Below are 19,653 nucleotides of genomic sequence, written 5' to 3'. Positions count from 1 at the left end.
GTTACTTTATGAAAAACAAACTACACTGTAAAATGTAATAGTAAAGTTTACTTAAAAAAATTAGTGAGCTTTACTCATTTCTGCTTACTTTGTTGACCTTACTTTAAGAAACTTAGTAAAGAACACTTTCTGGTGAGTAAAGTTATTAAACTTATTATCTCAAGTAAGCTTTACTTTAAAAAAATGAGTGAGGCGGACTCGGAAGAAACTCGGGCGCACTCGGCAGCACTCGGCTCGAATACGCATGCGCAGTCGACCACTGAAGACGTTCTTTGGCGGAAACGGATTGGCGGCAGCGAGAAGGCAGTGCAGGTGTGCGAGTTACTTTAAGGTAAGTTTCAGCGTCTCAATAACGTTTTGCCGTTCATGTCCTTAGTAAACATCGTCCTATCTTTGCCATATTGTTCATATGTATATTCGTTGTTGAATGTTAACTTTACGAAGCATTTAATGTAAGCTAGCTAGACCGTCAAAACAAACGAGTCACAATGTTAATGGCGGACATCGTCGTGGCTGTCTCACGCGTGTGCATTAACGCAGCACTACGGGAGTCACACAACGCTACTGTCACTGAGTTAAGACTGAATGCAATGTCAGGTTGAATGTAACGAGGAATAATTCAACCACAAACCGTATGATGGAGAACTTCTCGGCCACAGCGAATGTGGTACAATGTTTTTTTATTTTTTACTTATACATCATTTCTTATTTTGTGATATTTACTGGAAATGACATCCATTATATCCAATAGCAAGTTTGAAACTAAGCTCCCTGCCAACCTCCCTACAGACAATTTATGACTTCAATCTATCTATCTATCTATATCTAGGATAAGCATTTGTAATCATATTTGTCTGTGAAATCTTCCATTAAACTGATGGCTTTTTAGCCGTAAAAATGCATTTTGACGAGGAGTTATTTGCAGTTTGACTAATTGCTTTTGTTGTTTCTTTTGTAGGGTTTGAAAAACCTGGCAATGAATTGTAAGTATTGCTTATTTTCTTCTACACACTACTGCATAACACATGGAAGCGTTGCCAGATTGAGTCCATGTCTTCACACAGAGTGTCTCCTGTGACGACCATGAAGGGCCGATGAGGGGAGCTGATGAAATCTGTTCAATCTAGAAGCCACTAGTTTTCTGCCCAGTGTGATGTAGTATGTTGTAATGTGTTTACTGTAGGTCTAATATGACTAAATCTTAATTTATTTCTCTTTCCGTTAGATTCTGGCTGAATTCTGTCGCTTATCAAGCAAAAATCTGAGTTGCAATCTGAGTTCTTCAAAGATCTCGACAAATACACTCCTCGCTTCCTGGAGAAGTTCAAGACCCAGAGGGGGAAAGTGTCGGACAGAAACTTGAATATCTGCAACAAGTCACACCTGGGGTAAGTTTCTCAAGCAGTCATTTTTCTTTATGTGGTTAATAAAGTAGTGTCACAGCATTGCATGCAGAGCTGTCAAATGATTGTCCTTTAACACTTGTGAATTGTGTGTGTTTAAAATGTTTTTTTAGAGTACAGATGTGACTGGGAGGTGAACAGCAGTCCTCCGTGGCTCTCCCGTCATCCTTGGAGATGACAACGCAGACTTCTTCAAGAATTTGTAAGTATACTTTAGTCAAAATTATTTAATTCCACACCACAGGATGCCCAATCTATCTCATGTGTTCTGCCTGTTCATCTTTTGGTATTGGCTACTTCTCTTCCAATCAGTGCTTCTATACTTTTTGATTCACTTATCCCTGATTGGGGCCCTTTTAGTGGGATCTCCCGTCTTTCCAGTCGGGTCCAGTTGCAGCTCTCTAGTCGCCCCATTCAAAACCCAAAGGCCTTCAAAATAAAAAATTACAAATCATATCACACCTAAATGGGTTTCTGTACACCTTCACATGTCTGCATGATGGTAGAGGGGTTCTACTAATATCTCCTGTTACCAAAAAAGGGTTTTCACTTGTAACATTATCGCTATGTCTTTGTTGCTTTTGGGCAATATGCTCGCTCTACTGCCACAGGAGGTTCAGGAGCAGCCAATATGATGCAGGTGTGACGGCTGAAGATGGTAGGTACCTGTTCAGCCTCCTGTGGTAGGAGCACATTTCCCAGAAGCAGCAGTGACAAAGAAATGTGGATGTTTACCACGAATATGGTTGGTTGCCCACGTATTAAACGTTGGTCTTTCTTTATTGAAGGTGTGAGTTTAGGATGGCGTGAAGCTTCGACTTGACCCTATGGAAACACAGCAGATGCCACCAAAGGGTCCTGATCGGGGTGTGTTGTGATGCAACTGCATCGACCTGTTCTCAGGCCCTTCTACATTCTGTTGTTTACATTTGCTCTATTATTGTTGTTCCATTCAAATATCATCCCTATTTGTAAATATGATAATTCATATTCTTTATTATTAGCTTTTGCAATCATTCAGTGAATCACATGATCAATGAATTAATCATCGCACTCACTCCTGAGCATCTTTCACTTGATTATCTAATAATATCAGAATCCAGGTAACCATTGTGTAGAAATGCAACGTGAAATTTGACATGTAATTGTGTTTTTTATGCTGCTCTTGTTATTAGGACTCTGATGACCTGGACGTGTCCCACACCTCCATTGGGACCCTGACGGTGCTGAAGACATCGTGGCCTCCTCACTCGCTGAACCTGGAGTCTACAGCTACTGCCATCGTTTTGGGAGGAACAGTCGTGATGGGTGACCGTGATCATCTTCCCCGTGCCGTGTGGCTACTCTTCGGACTTATTTACCCTGAATTTGGAGTATCCTCAACGAGTGAGGAACACCTTCTGAATTTATTCATAGAGTGCTTCTCACTTGGACCAAAAACCCTAAAATACAATCACTCAAAAATCTACTGATGCCATAAGGGACTGTGTTCATGATGTGCAGTCAGGCCAGAGAACTTCACCCTTCTATCTCCAATAGAACTCTTTTATAGAAAATGTCTGTTTTTGTTGTTTTTCTGTAGTTAAATTTAGCAAATGCCGAAAACGCTGTGTTCATCATATTTCTGCGTTACAAAACCTAATCTGGCAACATGTTCAGCGTTTTAAGCACGTTGTTTGAGTTTTAAAACATGTGTTTTTCTTCTAAATAAACGTTGTCTTCCATTGTAACTGTTCTCCTTCTTTTGTTTCAACAACTTACAGTTTTTAGTTCAGCTTACTTCATCATTTTAAGGCAATCGGTTTCCTCACTATTTCTAAGTAATGGGATCTCATTGACTAGTAAAGTTAACTAGTTCTTATTAGTACTGTTTACTTAATATAACTTGGATCTTTTAAGTTGTCTTTTTTAAGTTAACCTAACTAATAATTGTTAAGTTAACTATACTAATGTTTACTACAATTACATGAGTTGCCTAAACTTAGTTTCTTTTAGCTTGAAGAACTTAAAATTATTGAGCTACTTTACTTAGAAATGTTGAGGCAATCGGTTTCCTCACCTTTTTCAAGTAAAGTCAACTTATTACATTCTTAAAGATTTTTAAGTTACCTTCACGCGTATCTTTTAAGTTGTCTGAACTGACATGAGTTGACTTAACTTATGTTTACTCCAATTACATCAGTTGCTGAAACTCATTTATTTTTAGTTTTAAGAACTTAAAATTATTGAGCTACTTTACTTAGAAATTTTGAGGCAATCGGTTTCCTCACCTTTTTCAAGTAGATAGATAGATAGATAGATAATTTGTTTTATTCAGTCAAGGGAAATTTTGTCGAGTCAGTAGCAACAAAACAATAAGAAAAAAAACACAACTGGCAAGAGGTGAAATGTTGTAGGTGCTCATGGCCGAACTCAGGGATGTTCTCCTGGCCTGTCGCAGGAACAGCTCTGTATCTCCTGTGGCAGCGGAGGATGAACTTATTACATGATTAAAGATTTTAAGTTACCTTCACTCGTATCTTTTAAGTTGTCTGAACTGACATTATGAGTTTACTTAACTTATGTTTACTCCAATTACATCAGTTGCCGAAACTCATTTATTTTTAGTTTTAAGAACTTAAAATTATTGAGCTACTTTACTTAGAAATTTTGAGGCAATCGGTTTCCTCACCTTTTTCAAGAAAAGTTAACTTATTACATTTTACAGTGTAAATAGTGCCAGTGTATGTCAACATAAAGGAGGGAAGGCAATTTCATTTACTGTATAAATAATGCAGCAAAAGCAATAAGAGTTTATATTTGAAAGGAAGGGGTTCCATCACATGACACACACACTCATTTTTCTTTCACCGCTTGCAGTTTCCTCCATCAAAATAGAAATCGGTGTGTCCGCAGAAGCTGTCAAGCTGCTGTAAAATGTTGCTTGCTCCAGTCCGTTTGCACGAGAGCCATACAAGCTTATTATGGTGCGTCGTTTGGGTCAGGACCCCACTGTGCACTGCTCACTGAGCTGAGGATGACATATATTGTACCTGTGCTGGAACTGATGGTTTCTTTGCCAATGACATGTCCCAGTAAGTCATACTGGTTCAGCCTGGAGCCATCCTCTGCCATAGCAACAGACCGTTCGGCTCCCTGGGTCCACAGGTAGATCACCTCGTTGTTGGTGTACGCATCTGGGCCACAGAGAGAACAGTAATTGGCACAAAAAAGCTGCAAAAGTAATGACATTCCCATCAGCCCCCACTGTATTTAAACCGCTACTAATTAGCAAATGTTAGCATGTTAACACGTGACACTAAGATAGTCAACACTACCTGCTGAATATCAGTCGTACAAGTACAGCCTCACAGAGTCCGCAGCGTGGCTGGAGACTCTTGGGTAAGTGATCAAGGATCAAGGAATTGATCAAGGAATCTCTCTTCCTTCAAGCCAGTGTTTGACTATTTCTGCACTGTTGCGAAACAAAACACTTCTCATGAAAGTATCCCTTAGTGTCATATTCCTAGTGGTGAGGGCAGTTTGAGTCCTTGAAGTTTCTCCAGGAAAGGAAAGGCGCCTGCAGAGAACAATCACCACTTTTTGTTTTTTCTCCTGCAGTGCGATTCTCTATCCTATTAAAGTCTGTGTTGTTGTGACCCACTGGACTGACTTACAACTTCCGAATTTCAGAGGACAGGCGTGTGCATCCATCGGGAAATCCTCCAGGTGCATGGGGCACTCGGCATGGATGGTCAACCTGAGGGGGAGAGACAATACTCCACCGGTCAGGCTGCAGTGTGGCTACAAACACATCGTGACGTATTGTACGGCGCCAGAAACAAAACTGTCCATTTTCATGGACCACAGTTCTACAGTCAGACATCAGGCATTTTTTGAGGCCGCTAAAAAGAAAACCACGGTACCTCTGGGATTTGACTTGTCACAGTAAGTTTTATAAAACCAGAGTACATTCTTGAAGCTACATTGTGTATTATGTTTTAGATAAGAGGAGCTTCAGCACTAGGACAGAAATAACTCCAGATGGAGAAAAGTAAACAAACAAATAAATTAGGGCTGTGAAACGATTACAATTTTTAATCGGGTTAATCACAGGTTTCTGTGGATTAATCATGATTAATCACATATTACCGATATTCTCGGTATATTTTGTGAGAACATAGAGATTTATGACAAAAGACGGATATATACATTTATACATTCTTCTTTACAATGGTGCTGCAACTCAGCAGTTATTTAGCAGTTTTCTTCCATATGGAACATTAATACATCTTCATCCTAAACAGAATGTTTAACCCTCCTGTTACCTTTCGGGTCAATTTGACCCCATTCAATGTTTAATGTCGGTGTTCTTTGGGGTCAATTTGACCCCAGGCTGTTTTTCACTGTGTCAAACATATAAGAAATATCAACTTTTTATTTATTTAAAGGGCTATTTAGGTAGTCAACAAACAAACATAAAGTACCTCACACTTAAACTTGGGAAGCAATATTAATTCTAATAATTTTCTGAGGTTTTAATTGCTGGGGTCAAATTGACCCCGAGGGTAAAATATGTTAGTAAATGTAAAGGTAACAGGAGGGTTAAACAGAACATTTTTCTCTTGTTTGTCAACCATTAACTCCACCATGATACAATCTAAAGGCCTCTAGTCTTCCTCTAGCAGCTGCTGAGGCAAACTGACTGTGTGGGTTTTCTTCATGAACTGGGCCGTGATGAAAGGGACGGCGGGGACACCGCTGCAAAGCTGAACCCTCACCGGGCCGGACACGGGACAGATTGACAAGTGACTTTTTTTTGCTCGGTCGATGCGCGCACGGAGCCCTGTGGCGCGAGACGGAGATCGATAAGTGTTAATGCAACGCGAAGAGACAGAAATGACATGCTGCTGTGGAGATACGATCAACAACAGACATTTAGTTTAATAAAAGAACAAAGACGTGCTATAGAGAACATGTCAGGGGGCGGGCCAATCTCTTTAATGTCATGCGATCTACCGACACTACGCCGCGATCGACTGGCAGGTCGCGATCGACGTGTTGAGACCCTGATCTACAGGAAGTAAAAGTCGTAACAAGGTTTCCGTAGGTGAACCTGCGGAAGGATCATTACCGATGAACAGACCGTCTGCATGAGAGCGGACAGAGTTCAGATTGAAGTGGTGTATTGGAAGCTCATTTTGCAAGTGACTTTCTTTCGTCCCAATGTGCGCGCACACGCCGGCATCCGAGCTCTGCGGCGCGCGAGACGGAGATCGGAGTCGTGTTAACGCGACACTAGAGACAGAATGACATGCTGCTGGTTAGAGACGACCAACAACAGACGGATTGGAAGCTCATTCTGCGCATGCGTTAAATGCGTTAAAAAAACAAAACTAGTTAAACCTGTAATTTAATTAACTGAGTTAACGCGTTATTTTTCACAGCACTAAAATAAATATATATGTAGTAATAGTAGTATATTATAGTAAAAATAGAAACTTTACAAGAGCAATTACACTCAAGATTACAAGGCAAGCAGTAAATATATTACATATATAATAATCAGTTTTGTATATGCACTAATAGTGCAGTACTGCACTGAAGTTACAAACTGGATAATGTAATGTAGTCTAACAGTAATACCAGCATACACCACGATCATTTATATATGATTATGTAATGATAATTGGTGTTTGTCTGTTTAAAAATATAAAGATAGAGCATAATGTAATAATGCAGTAACAAATTGACATGTTATAGTTTGGGATATGAAAATACAATATAAGATGGCATGTAGTAGTGTAGTATCATGTAATATTTAGTGTACATATAGCATTGAATATGACATTAATGTATAATAAGTATAGACTAATGTATAATTCTATGTAATAAATATATATATATATATATTTGGTGTGTTGTATAAGCTGGTGGAAGAACAGATATGGCACTCTTCCCTCCCGCAGACACCTCCCTCCAGCTGAGTGACAGCAAAGAAAAAAGTCTCCGGAGAACACCGGAGTTTATTTCGTTTTGTCAGATGGCCGAGCCACACAACGCACTCTGGGAAGTAATTGGGGAAACGGTGCACATTATCTCACTCATACATGTTTAATCAACATGGGGATTACATTTCAAACCAAACAGCAACCCAGCAGCGGATGGAGGTACTCATGAACGGACCACGAACCGGGTTCTCCTCACTGGATTACAACATCCACAGTCATCGATTCAAAACTGGACTATTTGAGCAACCGAGATAGGAACAGAATATCTGAGCAAGTAAATGTAGTTTTATATGTGTAATTAGTTATTGTACTGTCCGTATTGTAGGCCATAGTAATGCGTTGTAACATGTAAACTTCGAAGAACATGATGAAAGAAGTAATGTATACCCACCATTGGAAACAGTTTTACGTTTATTGCAGCCCAAGTACTAAAACTAACGTCACAGACCACTTCTTCAGACAAACTCACTGTTCCCAGTTAGCTGCTTGTGTTGCCCTTGCAACAACCCGTGACCCTTTTTACACCCTCTTGGCTGCTCTTTCGTGTGGCCTCATTACTGATAAGTGGCTCAGTAAATACCCACATTGACGCAATACAGCATGAATCAAACTGGAGCAGCGCACGGCTACATGTCATACAGCACTTTAACCAGCAACTAAATGATGAAATTCATTTCATTCCTCTCGGCTGTACTGATGTTTTTATACAAACTAAGGCAAACTACATAAATAACAGAAACTGATAACAACATGACATTACTTTGATTAAATACAACAACAGCGGGCTGTCCTTATGCAATCACAAAAGCTCACATAAAATTTGAAGGGGACACGGTCTTCAGCCATGGTGGTGGCATGTGAGGCTTTACTTCAGCACTTTTAGCGGCGTGCTAACATGCTCATCATGGCACTGTTTATCTGGTGTGCTCTCCACCTTAGTGTACCCTGTTAGTGTGCTAAAATGAGCTAATTAACTCTGAACCAGGGACGTGCGGTCAGGGGAGTAAAAAAAGTAAAAAAATAAAAATAATAATGAGAACATCAAATATATATTAATATTTGTCCACCGATCTTTATGTATGACTAATTTCGAACATTTTATAGTCAAAATCGCTGAATTTGCCTATTTCCTGTTCAAACACAGGATGAAACGAGAGTTGAGGCGACGAGTCGAGCCTCACCTCTGATTGCGCAATCCATCACAAGCTGGGTTGATGCATGCAATTGGCCCGTGCGGGTTGCCGTATCTCTGCATGTCACCAATATAATGTTTGCAGATATGTTTATTTGCCCTGATAATCCACAGTCTGGCTAAGGTCTTTAACCATTACAGTTTAATGTTTGTAAGTGACATATTTAGTTTTGCTGATGGGAAATAAAGCCACAGTGAAAAGGCGCATGGTGAGGAGATAGTACTCTGCCTCACTGAAGGGGGCGCTCGTGGGCCAACGGGTACTTGTTGCTGCTTCTTCTACGCAGAGGCGCCAGGCGAGTCAAGTCCGTTTGTTTTTGTATTTTGCTACGCCAGACTGCCAACATGGAAGAGGATTATATATCTAAGCTTAAACATGTCTCAAAACTGGACTTTCAGTCAAAAGTGGACGTGATTAACACAGGTAGACCAACGCCGGAGCTAAAAGGTTTGCTTCAAACTTTTCCTTACCTTTACGTATCTATAATATGTACTGTGTGCGTGTGTGCGCGTGTGTGTTAGAATGATGATGAGACATGAAATAACCAGTAACCAATTGAATAAGCCCCTTTTGGGTTTATATATTTGTAAATCTGACACTAAAGGAGTCAGTGCCTCACCAACCATGAACCTCACCGCACATCACTGCTCTGAACATACAGTTCAACTGGGACTGATGGGAATTAAGTTTTATAGGCGTTTCGTCATAAACCAAAGTATTGAAAAAAATTCAGACTTAATGGGGACGCTAAATGAAAAGTAATGGATCAGTAAATGACTACAATTCATCCCTAGGGGAACACAGATGGCATCTATCCAAGAGGGATTTAGATATTTCAGTTTGAAGCAAAGTGGTGGACCGACCAATTTTGCCGTCACCGAAGACGATATATATATATATATACAGTATATACTTTTGAGCTAGACAATTATATATATTAGATTTTTGCTTCATATTCTTCCTTCTTCCTTGTTTTGTATATCCTTAAAATATGTAGAACTCCCTTTCTATAAAACCTTCAGGAGAGCAACATAGGAGGATCCCTCTCCAGGATGGACAGGTGCAATAGATGTAATGTGTACAGAAGGACAGATTTATATACACATATGCATATATATATATATATATATATATACAGTATATCCCATTTATAAAGGGAGCGATACATATTTGAAGGTATCTGCTTTAAGGCAGTATTGCACCAACTGATTCACATGTATATTTGTTTCTGCTGGTTCATGGGCGGTTTAATCCAATTAGGGGATTTACGAATAGATCAATTCTGTCAGTTGAAACCAAAAATACCAGCGCCTTCAAAGCAAAAATAATGACGCAATCCTGCAGAGCAAAGGCCTTCACAGAATTTGTCAGTTTAGATGCTGCAGACGTGCTTATTAAATGGATTTAGGCGGTTGTTTTGGCCGAAGTGTAAATAAACACAAGGAGCCATGGTAATGCATTTCTGACTAAACTTTCTATAAATAGATGGATTTATATTCTAAAACCTAATACCTGTGACGGTTGTTCAGGCACATTTAAGTTATCAGTCTCTCCTTTAGGAGTGTTACCCAGTGCCTCTAACAATAAAGTCGAATTATGCCTAATATCCCTTCAAATAATCAGCCAATGCTCCATTATGATGGCCAGGAAATCCGTGAATTGGACAATTAAAAAATAATTTTAACTACTTATTAGAACAAACTTTTCAAATTGGCCTTAGGATTTCTTATATTTATATGCAAAATGTAATTAAAATTTTTTATTTGTTGCTTTTAATACCACAAGTAAACTACAGGGTCTGAATAAATCCCTTTCCAAATGCAAAACAAAAGATAACCACTCCAGAACTGAAGGGGCCTTGAAATTTAATAGAAATGTAGCTTTAAACTGGATATGTGATGGCCGATAATCTACTTCCAGAACAAACTTTTATCACACTTCATCTTGCCAGACATGTAAACACAACCATCTTTGTAATACTCCATTCTTGGCCTTGGAAGAATTGCAGACACATCACAAATCTACTCTTTTGAGATTACACAATGATTTTTTTTTCTTCATTATTTCACTTCAGCCTCGAAAATCAATACTGACCTTGTGTCCGACATATACTGCATACATATTGATATAGTTTCAAGTGTCAGATGAAACGGCTGATTTACAGAGTCAAGGATTAGATGGGTTGAAAACAATGAATTATTTCTCCAGTCAAGCAGATGGTGTTACTCACTGACTGTGAGTGTCCTGGTAGGTGTTACTACATACAGTGTGTTTTAGGCACGGCGTATGTACAATGGCACTCTCTGATCAAGTGATTATTCACTGAGTTCTCTGTATCGGAAACATTTGTGGCTGAGACTGGCTGCAGGTCAGAAATGATCCAGAGAGCTGCAGGAGGTAGCGCCCTGGATGTGAGGTTTTAAGTGAAACATCTATCTTTTAACAACTATTTGACTAATTGCCATTACAGTTCTGCACAGATATTCATAATAATATATATATATATATATATATAATAAATCAATATAAACTGCATGTGAATGCAGAATCTATAGGCGAAGGGACAAGACTTTTCAATCAGAGTTGTTTGGTTTGTGATAGTAGTTTTGAGGTCTGAGGCGTATTGACCAACCACGTTTCAGCGCGATCTGGTTGATTGCCAGTAAACAGTTCTTGGAACTCATCATTGCTTTTTATTAACCTTGTCAATTGGCTACTCGTGAAACAATCATGTCCCTCAACTCCAACTCCATTTTGCGACCTTTGTGGAGAAGGAAGTCTGCACCGGAACCGCAGAAATACTGTCCAGTGACCCCAGAGGGTAAATGAGCTCCAAGGTGGACCAGTATTCTCCTCTCAGGGACAAGCTGCTCCTTCACTTACTCAACTTAATATATATATATATATATATATATATTATTTTTAACTGTTCATCCAATAACATGAATTGGTTAATTAAAGAAATTAAATGTTTCATTGTTAAGACCCCTACCACCAGCAGATGAACAATTTACTATGTCCATTACTTTTGTTCATTAACTGCAAAACAAATTACATTCCCACTGCAGGTTAACATTACAAATTACTTTTCCGATTTGAATCATTTGGTTTATTGGTTTGTTTTCCCCTTCATCCCTTTTCTGTTAGGACTATCTGTTATGCACCAAATTGAGTTTTCTAGTCTCGATTTCAATCCCAGGGCTTTGGGTATCAGTCAATACTGAGTACTGATACCAGTGTATCCTCCATTAGCTGTGTGGGGCTGACTGGGATCATTCCTTCATGTGTAAGGCGACATCAGGCCGGATTCCCAGTTCTACTTGATGTTGAGTGCTCGGTAGTGAATGCTATGCTCAGCATGCTAACACGCTAACCCATACCTGCAAGCTAGTGTGCTAACTGTAGCATTTAGCTCAAATCCTGACTGTGACTGAGTACATCCTCATGGAGCCGATGGCATGGCAGGTGATTTTTCGCCTCGATGAAGTCAAAATGTGTCCAAACGTGGCTCACCTCATCGTGTAGAGAAGCGTGCCGTTGTCGACCAGCCGTAGCAGTTTGTTAGGAGTCGTCATGTTGTGGGCCACCGATTTCTTTCCATTGTGGAAAAATGTATCGGGAGTCCAGATTTTACTGGCCAGGAGGTTGTTGAGGGGTAAAACTTGCATGGGCCCGTCAAACTTTAGCCGCTCGTCCCTCCAACTCTGACGGAAGAAGACATCGATGGTGTACTCCTGAGGGAAGGAGAGTGCCACAGATTAGTTTGACAAATAACACAAAATTGGTTATTTCGTGTGAAATCATCTCTTTGCATCTGTATGTGAAAGTGCTTTAGCCGGTCTTTGTTTTCAATAAGATACAGGTGTGTGCCATGCTTTACCACTACACGGCACACCGCTTCAAAGGAAATAAAAGCGTCCTGGCAGCACACGTATCCTCTTTTCAACAGGGTACATGTGCTCTCACAAATATTCATAATAAGTCATGTAGTTCTGCATCATGTAATGTTTACCGTTTAGGACTGAGACACAAATTAGCCTCTTGCAGAAACCTTGTTACACATCTTTTTCATGTTTTAATAATATGCAACAAAGTCTTCCTATGTGGTCACCAACATACGGACAACAAAAAATTAAACAAAAAAATAACTGCAGGAAGTAGCCCCTCAAAAGGATTTTATTTCACATCGCTCATTCAATGGGACTTGGTGTCCTAGCAACATACTTCCCTCATCAGCTGCGTACAGTGGCTTTGCAGACTGAACGCAGCTGTCTTAACCCTCCTGTTGCCTTAGGGTCAATTTGACCCCATTCAATGTTTAACCCTCCTGTTACCTTTATATTTACTGACATATTTTACCCTTGGGGTCAATTTGACCCCAGCAATTAAAACCTCCAGAAAATGATTAGAATTAATATTGTTTTCCAAGTTTAAGTGTGAGGTACTTTATGTTTGTTTGTTGACTACCTAAATAGCCCTTTAAATATATAAAAAAGTTGATATTTCTTATATGTTTGACACAGTGAAAAACAGCCTGGGGTCAAATTGACCCGAAAGAACACCGACATTAAACATTGAATGGGATCAAATTGACCCTACAGAGTGAGATGGAAATAAGCTGCGTCCCGCACAACAGTACGCATGCTGGTGATCAATACGTGCACGCCGTATGTGTTTCTTTCCCATTTGCGTGTTGCACCGCTCACCAGTGAGCTGTAACCGGCTTCTCCTTCCCGAGTGAAAAACTGATGAAGTCATTTCTCAGTGGCCTTAACAACAGGAAGCCATCATCCCCAGCAGGAGAGGTGAACAGCTTCCACTCAACCCATCAACAGGCCCCCTCTAAACGGCGCAGGGCGGACACCTCTTAATTGATGTGATTGGCCTCCTGGCGGCCGGCATACAGAACCATAAAACAATTACGCTGCATCTGTCCACGCGGCAGTGCTCTTCTTAATAAAGCCAACAGAAAGCTCCACAGCCCCCCCCCCCTCCCCTCCCCTCCTTCACGCACACACATACACACACACACATGCATATTGAGTTATGCTCCTCTCATTTGATTATTTTCCGTTCCGAAATGTCTGCGGTGTCTACAAATCTAATACAATCATGGAAAGAGGACTAGAATATTATACTCAAGAAAAAGGTAATTACTTTAAATACATTTTAGTCAAGTAGAGGGTTATATGTGCTATATAATGATGTTTGGTACAACTATTAAATTAAAGAAAACCTTCAAACTACAAAGTAATGTGCATTAGAATGTAAACTTATACAAACTAGTGAGACGACATCACACCTTAGAATTAACTAGAAAGGACAAAACTCAACACGTTAAAATTAAACAAATATTACAACAATTAATAGATGAAAGGTGCTTTGGACATCGTGGTGGGTGCAACTAGCATTTTAGGCTACTTTAGACTAATTATGAATATTATATTACATTTCTGCTAATAAATCGGAAAAACTAAAAAATAAAACTCTGCACTTAATCACTTGTATTCACTTGTTTAAAATTGTATTACGTATTTATAGTATTTATATATATATAGTATTTATAGTCTTTATATATAGTATTTATAACAACTGTACGTGAATCTTTATCTTTATGTTTACTTAGTATTAGGAAATGTCTTGTCTTATCTGTTGTGCCTGTGCACTTTTATATGTTTCACCGTGGGAGAGTGGGAAACGTCCTATCGATTCCTTTGTATGTCTAACATGTGAAGAAATTGACAATAAAAGCTACTACTAAATCCTCCTAAATCCTACATACTGTTCCTTTTGAGTATGGGTCAAATGAATGATTTAAACGATGGAAGTATTTTTTTTTCAGCGCCGCAAGTAACACATTACATTTAATGTCTGACTAAGTTTAAAAAGTAATTTATCTTCCTTCACACCAATTACTTCACATTGAGTTTGGTCATGAATTAAATGCCCAGTGCAGACAACAAAGAACTCTCTGGGTCACAAGAAAGACTGATGAGAACACATCGAGGACGCACACTACATGGTGATTTATTGCCCTATGTCCAGTCTGTCTTCGACCAGAACTTTTTGGCAACACTACAAGAAAGTTTGCTCTGTCCTGGCACAGAAAGACCATCCAAGCATTTAAATCTCCATTACCAGTTTCACTCTTGATAGCACTTAACTATTCAGACCTTTTCTGAATGAGATCCAACAACAATGCCAGATCCCATCCCAATCAGTGTAAAACATCCCGTGATGAATAAACAGACAGTGGTGGGCTTGGCTTGGCCGGGCGGAGCCCTCATTTGTTTGTTTCCTTTGGACAGGAATCTCCCGTAAACAGTGTATTCATTTGAATATTAAAGACAGGAATGGGGAAAAGCATAGTCGATTTCCACACTCCTCCAAATGGCACAATCAGTTCAAATGCCAGCTGGTGTTCCTCCAGGGACTTAGTGATTGATTTCTCCTGGAGAGAGGAGACAGAGCGGAGCTCTCGATCCAACAGTAGTTTTCAAATGTCTATTTTTTATAGCAACAAGGATCATGAATGGATTTACTATAGCAAGCAACTGTAATTTAAATGGCATTCATGGCAACGGTTACAAAAAGATTCATGAATATAAAATCATCCACATAAAATACGGATGCCTTTTTATGATGCCCCTGTGTGTCAATATGAATACATATATATACATAAATATATATCGCCTCTATTTTGGCATCCCACCTTTACTAGAAAGCAAAGAGACGCAGGATATGTGGGGAGGGAAGGAGGGGAACGACCGCCCCAGGATGGATGAGAAGTGGGACCTCGAGGTAAAACAACATTTTTTGTTACTAACAATGGATCAAATGCCTTCGAGCATTTTGAAAGGGGTCACTTGTTGTGACGAACCCACAGATAATGAACACCGACTCTGCAGTTCATCACAGTTCTGCAGAGCGTTTCAGCGTCTTCGGCTCATTGTTTTATGTCTCTGGCCTACAGTTGTGCTGTTGAGGATTCTCTCTTATCAGCACCGTTTTCAGACACAGCCGGCAGCTGTTTCCAGTGACGCAGCTCTGATGAACCCAGTGCACACGCCCGGCCCGACACCAAATGGCAGACAAACAACCTTAGCAACGAGCTGGGGAACAACCAAAGAGCAATTACATTTTTTTATTTTTAAAGAGAGTGAATGTGGGACTTGCACTAAATTCATCAAGTGAACATAATCAGGACCGTTGTGGAAAATAAGCAACTTCCACCTCGTGAAATGTAGGAAAGAGGCTCAGGATGCTTTCACATTCTTTAAGGTTCAAAGTCGTTCCTGATTACTATATATATATATATATATATACTCAAGAGAGCTGGACACGAGTAAATACTGCAAAATGGTGTTGAAAAGAACCCACAAACAGAGACAAATAGGGATTACGAAATAAGGGAGAGAACAAGCTTGTTATGCACATATGTCTCCTCTGCTCATATGTGAGCGGTGGAGAGAGTTAGAGAGGGAACAAAAGGAAATGAGAAAAATTACATGAAAGGCTGCTAATGTGGCAGTTAAGGTAGGATGTACACTAGACAAGGCTAAATGAGTCCAGACGTGGAAAAGACGACAGTGTCTGGTTCTCTGATAATGGCAGGAAGGTTGTGTCTAATATCTGATAGAATATTAATGCAGCCTTTTATCTTCAATTAATAGGTTCATTAAATTCGAAACATTTAGATATTAGATCCCATTTTAACAATGTCATTATGTTTTAGTTTTAGTTTGGTTTTACTCAAGAGAGTTGGACATGTTAGTCTCTTGTTCCGGTCACTTGATCTCTCGTGGTTTTCCAGCAGCTCAGTGCAAGCTTATTATTAGTCTTTTAATTGAATTATCTGGTTGATAGAACTACATATCTGCCATTCGACATCTCTTTCCTTTTCCAAATATATTACAAAAACACAAATAATGTCATATCCTGAAGATGGTGAGTAGCTGAGTCTCAGATTATTTCTGCACAGTAATTTATCCTCCGAGGGTCCGATTTGATCAGCTGAGTGCTTCGACGGGTTTGATTTGGTGCCCCTTCCCAGATATTCTGTGCTAGAGAGACGTTTCCCAAATGTATTATGCAGAAATGTTCCGTCTTACAATGTCTTGTTTTCTTGGCGGTAAACAGCAGACCAGAGATACTACCTGACGAGCAGGTGTGGTGATGACGCAGGTGGTTCCCTGGACGCAGTGCAGCCATGCGACTTGGCTCTTATGAACTTCTCACTCAAAGACTTGATTAATGTCGAGTCTAATTACAGGTCCTTCTGGCTCCCGGTTGTCAATTATTCTCTCTTGCTTCGCTTCTTGTGTGCTGTTCACCTTTTCCCTGCTGGGAGTGTAACCGGTGTGAGACTTTTCAATGAGGTGTGAATCCCATACCAACTGCAATTATCTTCAGTGTTCATCAGTTTCTGCAGCTCTGAGGCATAAACAGGCTTTGGCACTTTCATTGTGTAAAAGTAACATTCTGGGCCTGGGATATAATCAGTCTGGAATCAGAGAGCGGTAAAAACATGAAGGATGTGTTGCAGTAAACACAACAGAACTGTTTAAAAACAGAAACATGATAGATTTTTTTTTTTTAACTGAGGGACATTATTAAATCAGTGTTTTTTTGAGCTGCTCTCAGGGGAATGAACATCAGTTGCTCACATTTAACAAGGAGATGAGGGTGAAAAGAAATGTTGGTCAACATGTAGAAGAACAATGGCGCAAACCCTGCACTTCATAATCTTTTTAAATGTAAGTGCAGGGTTTATTTTATTCATTGGCAACGTCCACAAAGTGCTCCGCTAACGGGGAAGTCGTAACTCGGTGATCGGGCGGATAAGGGCTTGACAGAGACTCCAGACTTTGATAACAGATACAGATGTTGTGTAACTTCTCGGCTCCGTGATACAAAGTCTATATATTTTTCAGCTTTACACACACAGCTTGAGTGGTTGTGGTTTTGAGTCCTGCCAAATCTTGGGTGGAGTACACTCAATTTGGTGCTTGAATGCATCATGTGTCACTATTGACCTTTTCGTTATTTAAAGTAACATTATGCAACAATTGTACCTTAAAATAATAGCTTGAAAAAAATTGTGCCACTACAATGACTTTTAATATGACGATTTGCGCCTCCGCTAGTGTATGCGAGGCTGCATCTATCGTAACTGGGTATTTACGACACTGAAGTAAACGTTAAATACCTCCAAAACTGAAGGGGGCGCTAAAAGGGAAAAACTCCATAATGGGGCTTTAACAAAGACCGTGTCAGCTTTAGGGCTGACAGTGTGGGTTTAGAATTTGACGATGGGAGGTTTTATTCAAACAAGATGGCTGTGTCAACAAAAAAATGTTTTAATGGGAAACAAGAAAAAATAAAAATATAGTGCTGTAAATCACTCGGTTCTGCAGAAAAGTTCCACAGCACAGTCAACACTGTTTAACCACCAAATGTTAATCAATGCTCCAATAATGTTAATAGAAGCTTATTAATTTCACAACACCTCTCTTGACAGAAACCATGTTGGAAACTCCAAGACAGCCAAACAAAATATTCAACATGCCACACTCAAAAAAACGATTCAAGCCCTTCTTAGAGGTGACACATTTAAATATTGTTTGATACATTTAAATAAATCAATTACAAAATGAAGATATTTATATTGAATGGGTGTAACACAAAATGTATGAATACTTTCATTTATTAGATTTATTTAGGTTACACTCACAAAAACGATTCAAGCCCTTCTTCGAGGTGACACATTTAAATATTGTTTGATACATTTAAATAAATCAATTACAAAAATAGATGTTTATATTTAATGGGTGTAACACAAAATGTATGAATACTTTCATTTATTAGATTTATTTAGGTTAGATGGTGTGCATATCAACTCAAAATAAATGTGTTTCATTGAGGACTACCCTTTGCGCATGCGCCAGCTGAAAATCAGTTGTTTACATGAGGTGAACACACTTTCAGGGCTGTACGGTGGTGTAGTGGCTAGCACTGTCGCCTCAAAGCCAGAGGGCCGTGGGTTCAATTCCCAGTCAGGGCTTTCCTTCTGTGTGGAGTTTGCATATTTTGTTAGTTAGTTAGTTTATATTTTGAGTTGGACAAACATAAATTAATTTAATTTAATGAATATCGTTATTTTATTTTAGATGTATTTGATACAAATGAGTTGGACTAACTTAATTACATTGTATTGCACTGATGTGCTAAATTTGAGTTGGAGTTGCATATAATTATTGGATGGAAAACCTGCCAACAATTTAATTGAGTTCATCCAATGAGTCATTTCTTTGAGTGCATTGATTGTTTGGGTAATTAATGAGGCGCCAATTCCGTCCTTTGAGTTGCCGAATTATCGCGAGAATAAACAGAAGTTTCTTTAGTTGCCATTTTGGGAAAACAAATTAAATACAAATGTGGATACTCTTATTAAAATATTTCCTCTCTATGTTGATAAAAAACACGATCAGGGCAGCATTACATTTTGATCAAAACATAATTTTTATCAGTCTTTTAGATAGGCTTATGTGAATGATCATAACACAATGAAGGTAGGAGGGATATTGAATATGTTCACCAACAGAAACTTGGTAAAAAAATGAACGCTGATTATGAAGATGTATTTCACACAAAGGCTGTGCTGCTGTAGAAGAGGATGCATTATAAATACATAAAACAGATCTGACTGATGAAACAATGACTACAATTTAAATTAAAGTAATAATTGATACAGTGAATACAAATAATCAAAGATTATGTCTTGAGGATGGGGACCTGTTTTTGTACACGCAACCTATCAGTCCAACAACACATGCTTCTCAACACCAGGCTGCCAACAGGGAAGAATAGCCCATCCTACACCATTTGTTCCAACGTTGTTGAACCGATATGATTGCAGTTGGGTAATCTTCTCGACGCTCAGAAAATGAGCACGTTGAAACGAGGGCAAATACAATAGGTTGCTCTTTATCCCAAAGAAATCACTTCCTGCCATTTGCTCGTAATATGATTGCAGGGTTATGAAGTCTTCAGTCTCTTGTGGCTCCC

The 19,653-nt window shown here is 39.3% G+C and overlaps 1 protein-coding gene and 1 long non-coding RNA gene across 3 annotated transcripts in view; one reads left to right on the top strand and one right to left on the bottom strand.

Annotated features, from left to right (window-relative positions):
* gabra3 (gamma-aminobutyric acid type A receptor subunit alpha3) overlaps positions 1 to 19,653 on the bottom strand; it is a 57,134-nt gene that overhangs the window by 10,781 nt on the left and 26,700 nt on the right. Inside the window, exons 4-6 of the mRNA XM_056411367.1 lie at positions 12,100 to 12,320; positions 5,060 to 5,142; positions 4,436 to 4,579 (exon numbers count right to left, since the gene is read on the bottom strand). Of these exons, the coding sequence (XP_056267342.1) occupies positions 4,436 to 4,579; positions 5,060 to 5,142; positions 12,100 to 12,320 (448 nt within the window). The remainder of the gene's footprint in view (positions 1 to 4,435; positions 4,580 to 5,059; positions 5,143 to 12,099; positions 12,321 to 19,653) is intronic.
* LOC130191932 (uncharacterized) lies at positions 292 to 2,750 on the top strand. Of its 2 annotated transcripts, XR_008831299.1 has the most exons (6): positions 292 to 331; positions 959 to 983; positions 1,226 to 1,388; positions 1,517 to 1,605; positions 2,192 to 2,270; positions 2,579 to 2,750. It is a non-coding gene; the product is annotated as an uncharacterized LOC130191932 (long non-coding RNA). The 2 variants fall into 2 exon arrangements; XR_008831298.1 differs by lacking the exon at positions 2,579 to 2,750 and having other exon boundaries at positions 296 to 331; positions 2,192 to 2,510.

Source organism: Pseudoliparis swirei, chromosome 3 (genome assembly GCF_029220125.1).
Source record: "Pseudoliparis swirei isolate HS2019 ecotype Mariana Trench chromosome 3, NWPU_hadal_v1, whole genome shotgun sequence".
Taxonomy (NCBI): domain Eukaryota; kingdom Metazoa; phylum Chordata; class Actinopteri; order Perciformes; family Liparidae; genus Pseudoliparis; species Pseudoliparis swirei.
The sequence above is the reverse complement of the archived record's forward strand: the minus strand, read 5'-3'. Positions and strand labels throughout refer to the sequence as shown.